Genomic DNA, 15,049 nt, shown 5'->3' on the forward strand with positions numbered 1-15,049 from the left:
TTACAATAGTAGATTGGCCTTTGTAAAGTAATGACTTTCAAACACTGATTAAGGCGTAATTCAACTGCCGTTTCTCTTCCTTCCTTCTAATTTAATTCATCTTATGTTGAATAGTTGTATATTATGTTGTAAAAGAAGAATTCAAATCTGAACATGCTCTGATGACAGAAAGAGGAACACAAACCATACTCTCTGCACGCATGGGATGCAGCACGTGAAGGTACATTAAAATTACATTACTCACTGTAACAAAGTGTCCTTCAGTCTCTTTGCAAACACAATTTTCTCCCATTTTCAAATAATTGTAGACTGTCAGAAGGAGATGAAGTTGCTTAACAAGACTAAAGGATCGAATGGTAGACGTGTCAAAGGTTCTTGGTAGCTACAGATATTCAACTTGGCTTTGTTCATCGACTTAAGGATGATTTGGCTTTATTTGTAACATGTCCTTTTGCAAACCAACACTCTGGTCAAAATCTGACAACCGACTTCAACAGGGAAAATAATTTGTTGATAACATTTTTGCTGACTGTACAATCATTATATAGTTACTATCAGGGAACACATTGTCACTGGCTACTTTCAGAGATAAGTTATTTGTGCTTGGTCTGAGCTCTTAATTCGGAACATGATGACCTTGTGACAGTGCTGCAATCAAAAAAACAGCTGTTAGGAATGCCTCCTAAAGGACACAAAGAACAAACAGTGAGAGAAAGAATGAGTAAACAAGCCACTTCAATTTGTTCTGAACTCATGTATACCTGAACGCATAGCATCTTTTTGAATGCTTTCATAATCATGCCAGTCCTTCCTTTTCAAGCCATCGGTCCAGGTAAAGAGCTGTCCATCTCCCAGCCCCAAAGGAAGTGTCTGTGAAAAGAGTAAATAAACAAACAAATAAATATATACATACATAAGTGGTTCCTGTTATTACAGAGGAACCCTCATAACATGGCAGCAGCCATACTCAGCTTATTCAATGCAAATACTGAAACTTTACTGTGATAAATGAAGTTATTTTTCTAAATACTGTGAGAATACACAGCAAATTTAGTTCTTGTCAAAAAATTATTTGAAGTATATAAAACGTCTGGAGCTTAACATTTCTCTTTTCAGCAGTGTTCCAATATGACTGCTTGGCAAGAAGCTCACGGAGATTAAACAGACCACTCAAACTGAACAGGTATCAAAAATGCCTTATCCTCCAACACATGAAGGACTTGGATTTTTTTCTTTAAAGTATCACTTGTACAAGATTGGAGTTGTAGTTACTCTTCACTTTACAATGTTCCCCTTTTACTTTTGCTAGTTTTTTTTTTTTTAATAGCTGCTACAAAGTTATTGTTATTCACACAAGGTCGAAGGACTGCATCAAAGGCCCAGAGCAAAGAAATTCTCAAAGAACCTTCAAATCCTGTAGCTCTTCACAATAAGCAGTAAGGGGAAAAATACCCCAGAACACAATCCCACAGAATACCCAGAAAAGAAACTCCCATACAATGTGTAGTTGGTAAGCTGACTTCTCCTTTCCAAACTCCAAATTCTGGGTAAAGATAAAAACTGCTTAGCTTCTAAGCAAGATTGTCTTCCGAGAGCTCTCCCTGGAGTTCCTAGAGCTCTCTTGATTCTTTTTGCTAAAAGATAGTATTTTTATGAAAATTAAGAATCAAAAAGTACAATTACAAGTACATGAAATGTAGATTCGTTGCTAATAAGAATAACATGAAAACTCTAGCTCTGCTAATTACAGGTTTAAATCAGTAAGTTGTCCAGAACAAAAGGCATGTATGAAATGCATGCTAGAAATGTTCTCAAAGTTATGAGAAAACACACTTGAACAGCAGTTCCAGGGACAAAACATGTGATCAGCCTTCTACTAGGAAACACTGAAAGCCCTACAAAAATCTCATGCCTGTCTAACACTGAAGCTTTGCCCTTCATGTGTGAAGTTTGTAAACCCAATAAACACTGGACTCACCCGTACTCTCTTACTGATTTTACACCACTGGCTGCACAGACCTGGACAGCACTCACTGACTCCAAGTGAGACTGTCCCAGCGTGCTTAGTTAGGGTTTCTTTTCTCTAGGACGGACAAATATTTGCCAAGCTACATGATGCGGATCTGGTTGCTAAGCCATCCTTAAACTGGATTTCAAAGGCTTTTGGATTTGTAAGTAAGAAGTTAGGAATGCCAGGCATGACTGGTTACCTTCAAGCAAAGGATGCTAGAAGTCCTGGCTGGCAAAGATTTATGCTGAAAATATCTGCTTTGGGTCAGCTGAGAATGCTGGATATTCCGGGCAAAGTGCCGTGAGCTCAGTGCTCTCCAACAAACCCCTGAAATACTGAGGAAAATCCATCACACTTGGCTGGTATGGCCTACATTTTTAAGTTTTAGTATTAAAGGTAACTTATATTACATAATGCCAAACTGCAATCTGGTTTGTTTATTCTTCTATTACCACTTCTGCAGACATATTCCAAGAATACTGTTGACATATTTAAATATGATAAAAGTCAGAGGTTCACACATAAAAGAACTGAAAAACTTAATACACCCTGATAAAAACATGTCAGGTTATCAAAACATCTAACCTTTCGTGTTATTAAAATGAAATCATTAATTACAATAATTTTTGAGTTCAAACAAGGCTAATGTTCTAATAGCAATATGAAATTTCTTGGGTTCTAAAGTCAGAAGCATAAGGTAGAACACAGGCTGCAACAGCATTAATCATGATTCTTAAGCACAAATATCTAAAATAATCTACTCTGAAACAGTAACTGGTTCATTAAAGTCAGACCCAGACAGATTCACGTCAATTAAACTTGTACCATTCTCAGTATGGGCACAGCTGGTGTGAATCACTTGGAACCAAAAATGAACAACAATTTAAACTATCAAAAGCAGGATAAAATTTACTTTTGTGACCTTTTATTCCTGTGCTAAGTTCTTTCCCTAAAAGTAGTTATTTAAATGGCAAGTTTGCAGCACACTGAAAAAACGCTGAGGATAGAGTTTACAGCTGGTTTCCTGTTATCTATTTGCATTCTGATGCCATTACTCTTTAAAAATATTAATTACATGTAACTACTTTACCTGATAGAATTTACAAGTCTAATGTACCAGGAGACTCTTGCAAGCATAATATAGTTAAATAAATCTATCCACTAAAATTCATCTAGCAAAAGGATAAATCCAAATATCATATGATAGACAAAAACTAATGGAAGTATTGCTGTGGCTCATATTTTGGAACAGTAACATTGCCCTAAGAGGAAACAGGAAACAAACCACTGTATTGGTGCCATTAGAAGTTCTGGTGTAACTACTGAGAGTATTGTTTGGATTGCTGGGATTTCTTTTTAATAAATCCCTTAACTCCCTCACATTGTACCACAGCAGATTTTCAGCACTAACATCCTTTCAGTGTACAGGGAACTCCATAGAATGCCCTCGTGTGCCACTTGGTAAAACCAGCATTCAGACAGCACCGCCTCAATCTGAGTGCTGTGACCCCTACAGGGACTGGACTTCACAAAATTCACTCTGCACACACTAATTTCACCTGTGCAGTGAGCATGAAACAGGGCTTAGGAAGGAATGCTGAGCTGTCCAGACAAACTCTCTGGGAAGAGCAAGAGTTTTGGCAAAAGCTAAGTTCTTCAGTGGTGACCTTATCACTCTCTACAACTTCCTGAAGGGTGGCTGTGGTGAGCTGGGGGTCGGCCTCTTTCTCCGGGCAACAACAGACAGAACGAGAGGACACAGTCTCAAGCTGCGCCCAAGGAGATACAGGCTAGAATTAAGGAGGAAGTATTTTACAGAAAGAGTGGTCAAATACTGGAATCATCTACCCAGGGAGGTGGTGGAGTCACCATCCCTCGAAGAGTTTAAAAAAAGACTGGATGTGGCACTTGGTGCCATGATCTAGTTGAGGTGTTAGAACATGGGTTGGACTCGATGATCTTAAAGGTCTCTTCCAACCTAGAATTTCTGTGATTCTTTAGCACTGAAAAATTCTGAACTGCCTTTGGTCCCTCAACTAAATATCTCCCTTGTCTGCAACTGAAGGATGTTTTTTCCTTTTTTTCCCAAGTTGCTATATTGTTTAACAAGATACAAAAGAACTTGAGCATTTCACTTCTACCTAAGGGTAAACAAATCACATTTTGAAAGACCTTAAAACACAGTTTCTGGAATTTTTTAAAACTGCTAAAAGGCTCCATTGTAAAACTCTAAGTATGCTTACATGCCTCTTTTACCCAAATGATAATGACTGGAAGAGGTCCCACTTCTAAATAATTTCTAGCTATGGAAGAAGGAAAAGAAAAAACAAAAAAAAGAAAAATAACTCTAGCATTTGTCTTCTCCCTACATACTTTTTCTTTTTCAGTTCTCCATCCATTTTGCTGCCTTGACAATTTAAAGTGTTTTGCATCAAATTAGAAGCAGGTCTGGTCTAGTTATACACAGGCTGACTCCCTGGTTTAATGGCTGGATAATAACCACCAAGTGTTGCTACTTGAAAAAATGCATACAAGAAAACCCATACAACTCTACATCCCATCTGAAAATGACAAGTTCTGAGCTGGTGAATATGACAACAAAAGATGGAGTGTGCCAAAAAATCTGGATTCTGAATTTCTGTTGAACACATATTTAACCACAAACTGATCGACTCAAGTGAACTAAAATTAACCACAACACATTGGTACAAATGCTAAAGAAGGCAACAAAAGAAATTGTTCATTTTAGGGGTAATGTTTAAACAGATCAAATTATAAAATGCATAATGAATTCAGCACAAAAATGTGTTCGGGTGTTTAAACAAATAACAAAATCATGTTGGGTTCCAATCCATAAAGAAAAAATTTATCAAGGATTATTATCTCTGTGTAGGCAAATTACTGAACCATACATCACAGGAGACATGGTATTCTGAAATATCCTGGGTTTTTATGTAATTAAATGGCAGCAACACTTCATGGATAATGTGAGGTGTTAGTTGTACATGTGCATGTAAGAGCACTAGTAGTCTTTTGGTATACATAAGGGCCTTAGAAATGGAAAGCATGACTTCAGAACATTATGGTTCCTTCCTACACATGAAGTCAGGCTTCTTTCTGGTGGAAACCAAGATATAAGAAAAGAGAAGACTCAGGCACACCTGCCCCACTTCTCCCCAGTACCTCATCCTAACACAAAAGTAAAGCTTACATGTATTCTTTACTGACATATCAATACTTATGGGTGAGAAACCAGCTCAGCTAAGTAGCTGAAACATACTCAGGGTTTTCCCCTCCAAAACATTTCTGTACATCACCCACAAATAGTGCAGTCTGTCCTCACAGCCCTTACCCTTGATGTCATGAACCATTTTCATCATTGCAGAACTACTACAACAGCAAATATCCCATTGCATACAAAGTGCTGGATTTTGACTGACTGTCAAAAAAATCCTACAACAATTTATCATCCAACCATTTGTTACATGTAGTATGTGCCTCTGAATTACACGTTTTTAAGTGTTTCAGTCCAAAAGAGATTACCCACCTACAGGAACATTACATACAGCATCTGCCTTACTATTTCATTTTCACATTAACCTCAAATCTTTTGGGATGAAAGACTGATATGGTACTACATAAACTGAGAAGACTCTTCTCCTCCAGAGAAGACTTAACATCTGGTTCAATTACAGAGAACATGATAAGCTGAAAAAATAGAGCTATTACCAAAAACGCACTCACATACTATTAGATCCCTCAGAGAGGGAAAAAAAGCTTCTCTACTTTGACATTTGAAAGCTTGAACTAAGAAACAAGTGCCTTCTTTGAATAATTCATTTATTTTTAATTTCACTCTGTGGAGGCAGACAATTAGAGGGGACTCAGGCAAGGGAAGAGGATATATCAACGGAAATGCACCTTTTTAAAAAAAAAGATATTACAGAAATTACAGATTTACTTTGAGCCTGAAGATTTGCTCACTAGCTCTAGGGACATTTTACTAAACACCAACATATAATTGAATACTGCACTAACAAAACATCATATAATGATCAGCATAACCACTTCCAATTGTTTAATGAATTTTAAGAAATAATCTTATTTAGACGTAAGCACTTCTTCACACTCAGGAAAAGATACACACGGGAAATAAAGGTGGTGAAGAAGTACTTAGACACCTTTGAGGATATTTCAGGAGAAGCATAAAAATAACCACTGTTTGATTCCTCTTTGTTCTTGGAATAAGAGCTTGTGTATAGCGTTTGTAAATAGTGTTGTGTAAAACACATAATTCACTACTTTTTTTGTACCGTTCTAACACAGATCATTCTCGGGACTCTAAGCTCTGATCAACTACTCTGATCAAAAAAGACAATAACATAAAACCCAGAACTCACTGAGCAATTAAAATCCTTCCTTCATCAAAATAAAATTAAGGAAAACTTTTTAACGAATGGCGTCACTGGGTGTAAGACCATATGTTCATTATATATCAGTTGCAAAATGACAATATGTTCATTTACCAAATTTCTCTTCTGGTATTATCAAAAGTATATTAAGACAGACATTCTCCTGAAGCTTTGTCCCCAGCAGTTGGAAGAGTAATGAAAAAATTTATTTTGAAAGATCTCCCCTTTTACTGATTATGATACATTTTATCACATTGTCAAAGTGAAATCTTAGCACTATGGCAGCCAAATCTGAAGTCAAGCACTCAAACAAAATCCATTCCAGCGCAGTGAATGGGTGAGGATGTTAATGATGAAAACAAAAATATTTCCCCTAATGATGTGCTGATGTAAGGCACCTGATTAATGGAAAAGGTCTAAACCCCAAATATCACACTATCTCATCTCTACTCCTTTCTATGTTTAAGCTCTGAACGCTGCCTGTGTGGCTCTTCTTTCCTGTATCTCTTCAATGTTAGACTAAAAAACAAAAAAGGCCCCTTATCTGAACTGAGATCTGTGTATAAGTACCACACACAGGGAAGAGGTACAACACAGCCCTTAAGTGCCTGTGGAGCTCCCATCACCATAAAATCAAAGTATCACATGTAGCAATTTGAATCTACCATGAATATTCCCTAAACATAGCAGGAGCAGGCATTATTTTTGCATGGCCTAGCAATATCAGCTGACAGTTTTGAAGCTCCAGGTTACATGTTTCCTGTCTGGGTCCTCCTCTGGGATTCTGTCCCTCTAGGTGGGGAGCAGTGGCTGCAGCACCTGCAGGGGCAGGCTTTGGGGTGGGCAGCAGCTGCCCTGCACGAGGGGGAACCCAGGTCCCAATGGCATCCACAGACAGCTCCCCTTGGTCCTGCTCTCCTGCTGGGCAGCCACTCCTGCCAAAACTGATGCCCATCAGAAAAGCACCGATGATGAAGCCAAGGTCGGCCAGTAAAACGTAGAGGACTATCTGCTATCAAGAAAAGGTGGTAAATGCTCTAAAGCTAGAATATTTCAAAAAGAACGAAAAAATCAAAATACATTGCTGTATAATTACTGTCTTTTATTTTTATTTTTACTCCATTTTTATGTACTTTTAAAACACTTTAAAAAATGTGTATCTGAATTGCTTTTCATATCCTTGGCTTGAAGCCATATAATAGAGACTTCAGGACATGATGAATTTCTTCATATGCTCAGATTTCCTGTGCCACTTATTTGCTATGCCACAGCAAATAAGTGTTCATTGCACTGACATTTACATTAGTAGAAATAATTAGCCCAACACATCAAAAAAAGGGCAGCACTTGATTTAGTCTGTGACATCTGAATGACTCGAGGTTATTTCATTTTCAAGACACTTATACCACACTTTTTGTGCTTGCAGATTCTAGACTATCGTGGACAATCCAGTAGCATCATGCCATCAATTCCAAATCAAAGCTGTTAATAATGTTATTTAGAAAATGCCAAGCTCCCCAAGCATTTCACTACAGAGACTTTTATAGACAGGTATAAAAAAGCTGTTATTGCTGCACTATGGTTATATATTTCTGGTCACAAAACTGCAGCAAAAAAGATGAAGTTAAAACATAAGCATGGAACTCCAGAGGAGTTTGTACTCCATATCTGTTGAATATGAAGCATCGTGAATTGCCAAAGGTGACCCACAAAGTCTGGGAGCAAACCCTGGCTTTCCAATGACACAATCTGAGCTGACTGTAGGACAGGAGGTAGAGTCTAGACTCGAATGATAATAAAATAAAATAAAATAAAATAAAATAAAATAAAATAAAATAAAATAAAATAAAATCACGAAAAAAAATATTCCACAGACCATGCAACTCCCATCTCTTTCTACCTGCGGACCTAAGCTGCTGATAGATTTGCTCAATAACTAAAACACCTAAACCTGTATTTTCTTGTTTTATTTTCACTTGTGTAACTCCCAGTTCAAGGAAAAGAAACCAAACTCAAGGAACATGAGCATTTATGATGGACCTAAATGAATACATACTGCCCATGCTGACCATGTACTGCTTTCTCCAGGTCTTCCTTTTCAACTGAAGACTTTTTGAAGCACAATAGGGTCAGCTTGCAGAAGAGCCTGCATCCACACTGGACTACTAATTTTCAGGAAGTTTAAACATCATACTTGAAATCATGTTAAGGCTGCATTTTTTTAATAACTACCTTTTCCAGAAATTATTTTTAACATCAAAAGACCTGAAAGGGGTTTGAAGAAACTCAGCAGGATTTTTGCTAGGATTTGAAGAAACTCAGCAGGATTTTTGCCAGTATTGGTTGGTTTAGAACCAAAAAAGATTTCTAAGACCATTCTGATGAACAATACAAACAATGGCTTCAAGTGACTCCTGGAAGAGTTTATTATATGCTACATTTCTGAGGTGTTTAATTATATGGCACATAGATACAGAAAATTTTAACTATGTTCTTTTATGCAAACAGCCTTCCCCTCCTTAAAAAAACCAAAACGAAACCAAAAACCAACACACCACCAAATCACAAAAATCATAACAGAACCCTATGTTCATGGAAAGAACCCCACTGTTAGTAATTTTTTACTTTCTAAAAGGCTGAATAAAAGATATGACAGTGCTTTTTCTTAATAGACTCTTCATATACATATTTTTCCTGAAGTCTAGAAAAATGTCTCTATATTTTTACTATGCTGTCATGCTGTTTTGTGTTGGCTACAGCACTAACTTAACATAAAAATTGCTTTATCAGGATTCAAATGTCAGGTGTTTTAAGCAGGAATCCATTTTTTGCTTTATCTGTTCAGTGGTGATTAAAAATCTTATTTTCTTATGATAACTTCTGATATAATTTGCCTTTGCATTTCCTTTATTATAAAAGTAATAGATTCTCAGGAAAATGATTTTAAAAACAGTGAAGAATGTTCACTACAGCTAAGTTACCCTTAATGAGTAAAATTCAACTTATGTGTTGCTCCATGAGGTAACAAGAATAATTTCAGAAGAACTTTCTCTTTTTTTTCCCCCCTCCGGTGCACCTCTTTTAAAAATATGAGTTGCAACATAACTGGAACATTGTTCAAATCTCTGTGGTACAACTGATAACAGCTTTGCAGCAAACCTGAAACCAGCTGACCCAGTAATACTAGGAAAAAAGATATCTACCAATTATTGTTACTGATCAATATTTGCAGTAGAAATGGCTATTTTTTTGGTTTGTTTTTTTTGTTTGGTTTTTTTTGGTTTTTTTTTTTGGTTTTTTTACATTCTTGATATAGGAGAAACATTGTAAGAGAAAGGTCAGATGCAGAAACTAACTTTAGCCAAATTTCCTACCTGGAATGTTGTAGCACAACTTAAAAAATTGTTACAAAAAATAATTTTCTATAGCAATGAGATAGATGATTCTTTATTTTTGACTACAACACAAGGCAGAACTTAATTTGACACCTCCAAGTATATGTAGAAGCTAATAGCATTCCAGAAGTGATTTTTTAATTGTTAAAAAAGGACAAGACTTTTGAACAAATATTTTAAAAAGCTTTAAATTATAATCTCTACAGTTGCATGACCATACAGTGAAACAGCTCTGCATACAGGTGAAATACAGTGACTTTTTATTTTATGTAGTTGTCTGCTCATTTTTTTGAATAGTATTTCTAATGTTTCTTGCTGATCTATGCCACAACAAAATTCATGTTCCATAGGCACCGATTTGCAGAATACTCAACTTCTGGCATTAATAACCAATTTTTTAATTTGCAGTTTTTGTTACATTGGATTTAAGAAAGATGTTTAGTTAACTAAAGTAATGAACCCATGTTAGAAAGAATTATCATCTTGGACTTTAAGGAAGACCTTAAGCTAATGTGCACAAATGGGAGAAAACACTCTTATCAGCAGGCTTTCTGACGCTGCAGCATATGCATTATTACTCCATCTCTCAGAATTCTTTTCTTACGTGGGTACTGGGTAGTAATTTCCATTGTCTAAGAGATTTTCAAACCAAGTGCACAGGCTGCAGAAAACAAGCTGATTAAACTGGCTGACAGGTTTGCATTCTTGTTCAGTCATCTTCACACGAAGCTGATAAGAAGACCTCCTGCAAGGTCTTTGGAAGCATGACAATTTCTGTGCTTTGCGCGAACTCAATGCAGATTTACTGAGACCAAAGGCAGTCTTCCTCGTGCTTCCAGCATAATGAAGTTTGCACCTAAAGGAACTAAAATTTTTGGTGGTTCTACATGTTCACAGATGGTCATGGAAGTCTGAGGCTCATCTGCTTAAAACAGTTCCCAAGCTCTGAGCTAAAGACATTGTTTAAACTTCCCTATGTAAAGTCAGGTTGCATGTATATCGCATTTTTTTTCCAGTCTGAACCATACCTCTTTTTACTACTATTATTAGTTTTTAGGGTTTTTTTGGATTTTCACTTTCTTTTTTGTTTAGGTCTAATCATGCTTTCTCAATCTTAGTTAGCCCCATACCTTTTACATACTCAGTCCCCCAGTCATTACCTTTTTGTAAGAGTTCTTATGTCAAGCTACTCCCACACATCCTTTTTATAGGTAACTCCAAAATTTAAGTAAATTGAGGGGGATTTTACAAAATAGCACTGTTTATTATACTCCCTTCATGTGAGTAAAAGTTTTTCACTCTTACTTTCTAGCAATGGAACAATAACAAAATGATACAAGAAATATCTTACCAATTAAACCAGATTAGATTTGGCTCAGCTTTCAATTAATCTAGTCAATTGCAAGAACAGGTAAATTAATAACACCAAAATAAATTGACTATTACTGAAAATTCAAAGGATGTTTTTTGTGAAGTTCAACAATCAGTTGCAGAATCATAAAAATGCATCTGTAAGTTCCTTTGAGGTATAATCTTACCCCACCTCAAATCTGGACTGGGTATGCCTAAATCACATCTGCCCTTGCCGATTTCCAATAGCAGAGATTGCATAGGCACTCAAGACAATTTCCTTCAATACTTCATTATTCTTGCAATTAGGAAATTTCCCCTTTCATCTAACCTGCGTTACTTTCCATAATTTAGGCCTTTAATTTCTTTGTTCTTTTCACCAGGGACAAGAAAAACATATTTCCTTTCTAGCAGCTACATTTTTATGAACATGAAAATTATTTTCTCTCCTAGATTAAATGTTCTTATTTTTTCAACTTCTTGTTGCTGACCCTGAAACAGATGAAACTTTGAGAACAGCATTACTTTGTTAGTAATTGGATAAGGCTAAGAACAGCAAGTGTAAAATGCTTATTAAAACCCTCAAACAAACCAACAAGAAACATGATTACTAAATGGATGAAGAAGTAAGACAAGTACCAGGAGGCTACATTTCCTAAAAATAACTAAGATTAAGTTATTTACTGTAACATGCTTTTTCCTTGTCTGAGAATAAAATAGCCTTGCATACCCATGCTGTGCTTCATGAATACTTCATATTTCCTACTCAGCCTAATACTATTTTACAAAGCAGCAGTGAATTCTCTTAATTCAAGTAGACAAATGACTGAAATGTTTATAAATAATTAAGATAGTCAAGATTAAGTTATGTTATAAACCTAAAATGACACTGAAATTCAACAGGACTCATATACTTAAGACTACCAAACTACTGGCAATTTTGATCAAACACATCTTGTACTATTCACATATGCAAAGAAATCCATCCCCATAAACAAGAGTAAAAGGAGGGAAGATTTGTGAGAGTTTCAAATTCAAACAATGATCTCTTTTTTTTTTTCTTTGAACCAAAAATGTTGATATTGGACAAACAGATGATCTCCTCTGTCTAATGCCATTTAAGACGACCTTTCCATTTTATGCCAATAGTTTTCAATTAAAAAACCAATCACAGTATATTTCACTAAAAGGAGTACTGTGATTAGTCAAATCTAATTTTATCAACAGCCAGAATGTGAAAAGCATATTAAAGTAAGGTGAACAGCTTTGATTGATACACTGAGTTTTAATTTCTAATTCCTCGTCTCCCACTCTTTTGGTAGGAAATGAAGGTTACACATCACTGAGCAGTGTAAGCTACTGTAACTCAAATGCACCTTCAAAGATTTGACCTTCATTTTTTTGCCCCCCTGTACTGTATGGACTCCAAATTGATAGGAGCTATGAGGAAAGTTTTTAAACATAAAATCCTTTTTTAAAAAACCCACAACAACCAATGAAGATGAGCATTAAATTTAATTACCGTAGTTCTTTTGGAAGAATATCTATATACACTTTTGCTGTGGGCTACTTATTTAGATTTTGAAAAAGTCCTCCTTAAAACGCAAATGTTTTCCAATGTGAGTTCACTTCCTGAGTTAATTAAGATGTCCAGTTTTTCAAGAACTAGGACCTATCCCATGTCCAAAGCTAGGTATTTAAATTTGTGTTTACATAAATTAATATGTTCATCCTAATTTTTGTCGATACACACAACTCCTACAGATATCACCTTTAAAGTCTGAGAATGCTAATGTTATTTAGTACATATAAACATCTTGTACTGCAGACCGTCCTGTAGCACTGCAGCAAGGAATTCATACGGAGTCTGCTCAAGAGCCATTAAATGCTGCAGAAAGCACGGCGGCCGGGGAGATGTCACTACACTGTCCCCCTTGAGAACAGGAGGTGCAGCAGGGTGTGACAGAGCCTTGTGATGACCCCTGGGCGAGGGGCAGCCCCCAGGCAGCAGAGCCTCCGGCTGGGTCCCAGCTGCAGGAGCAGCTAGCCCCGGCCTTTCATCCCAGCAGGCTCTCCTCTGCCTGCAGGCTGGCTTTCACCAGGCCTGGCTGGGAGCTCAGGACAGTCTCCCTTCTGCCTTTGCAAAGTCTCTATGCATAAACATAAAACACTTTTACTCCCTCCACACCACCTTAGCTGAACTCAGCGTCCCTGTGTTCCCCAGCAGAGATGATACCCAGCTAAGCTTCAGCGGCTCCAAGGCAAACTCCAGGGCTCCCTAAAAGACCAATTCTCTCTACAAGCAGGGCCGTTAATACCATGTACACACAGAGGAAAAATTATATTATGACAGCTACCAGCACGAAGTAGCTGTTCTTTAAAAAACTGACTTTTTACTGATGACTGTTACAATTACAGGGATTAATATTATTAGTCTCCCTCTTCTCTTAGCTGGATATTTCAATACTGAAAAAAATCTGAACTTCTAAATTCCTCTGATCTGGGGAAGAGTCTAAAAGGAAACACATTAAATTTTCAGTTTAATATATATTAGAATCCATGGAGACATTAAATTTCAATTTTCATCTATGAATATTAAACATTAATGAGTTTTCAGGTACAGAGATATTAAAGTGAAACTTCAGAGAGCTATGACTTAACTAGGATACAGAGAAAGAAAGTTCACAAGGGAAGCTAATAAAGGTCAAAACCACAGAATTACCATGAACCAGAACATAAAATAGAAGAAAAACAGTAATTCAAGCAAATCTGATTTTAAAGGGGCTCTTAAGAACTGCATACACATTTTCACAAGCAGAATTTTCATGTAAAACACAAAGAAATGGGAAGTAATTAAATACATAGTTCTATTAATGTATAATATTCAAATGGAGAGTCGACAAGTATTTCTTGAGTGACTTGAGAGCTTAATTTGTGGAGGAAGATGACTAACCTTAAACTGAAGAATTCATAAGTACAAACAAAATCATAGTAATAGCTGCATCCAGATCTCCCCTGTTCCTTCCATGACTCCTGTTCTGCAGACATCGATGTCTATAGATATAAATATAATAATGCAAAAACCCAGACACACAGGGATTACACAGAAAGGTTAAGTAATATGCCCTGATTGCATGACAGTAGACACAAAATACAAGGAAAGAAGTATCTAAGAATAAGCAGGAAAGCAAAAGATCATAGGTCAACCAAGTGACTGCTTATTTTTTGTATATTTATGATTTACCTTTCTTCCTCTATCATTTATTCATACACACAACCCCTCCCTGAAGGTATAAAAGCAGATATTCCTTTCCTCCATGCCAAATTTACAAATTTCTAGTTACAAAAATAAAAACAACCTGGGCAATATTTTGAGACATTTGGCAGAAATATAGTGAAGCAAAATTCAACACTAGATGTTCCATAGACAATACCAACAAAAAAGAAAACCTAAAAGTCACAGATCTCCTAAACTTTAAACACAACTAGAACTGTTTCCAAGGTGTATTCAAGGATGCAGTTCTGAAAAATCCGTTACAAGCATATGGTGCCTAGTGCAGCACATTCTGAAGGCTATCAATAGAATCAATTTAACTGAAAACTTGCACTTCTAAGTGTTCTCTTTTCAGTCTGATAGACATCTTTTCTATTATCATTCTGATATACCATACAATTCTGATATACCGTACAAAAATATCATTCACACATATCATACAAGAAAATATGAACAGCTCAACAGTAATTTGTAAAATATCTCAGAATTAAATTTGGAGATAGGTCTATAACAAGGTATTTTTATTGCATTACAGCATCTACCACTTTATTTACAGTAACCAATACATGTACCTTCAAAAGACAGGTATCAGTATCTGTACCTGCTC

General features: G+C 36.3%; 1 protein-coding gene across 1 annotated transcript in view; it reads right to left on the minus strand.

Annotated features, from left to right (window-relative positions):
* GALNTL6 (polypeptide N-acetylgalactosaminyltransferase like 6) overlaps nt 1–15,049 on the minus strand; it is a 418,612-nt gene that overhangs the window by 261,505 nt on the left and 142,058 nt on the right. Inside the window, exon 2 of the mRNA XM_058803958.1 lies at nt 762–870. Within this exon, the coding sequence (XP_058659941.1) occupies nt 762–870 (109 nt within the window). The remainder of the gene's footprint in view (nt 1–761; nt 871–15,049) is intronic.

The sequence above is a fragment of the Ammospiza caudacuta genome, chromosome 4, assembly GCF_027887145.1.
Source record: "Ammospiza caudacuta isolate bAmmCau1 chromosome 4, bAmmCau1.pri, whole genome shotgun sequence".
NCBI classification, from domain to species: Eukaryota; Metazoa; Chordata; class Aves; order Passeriformes; family Passerellidae; genus Ammospiza; species Ammospiza caudacuta.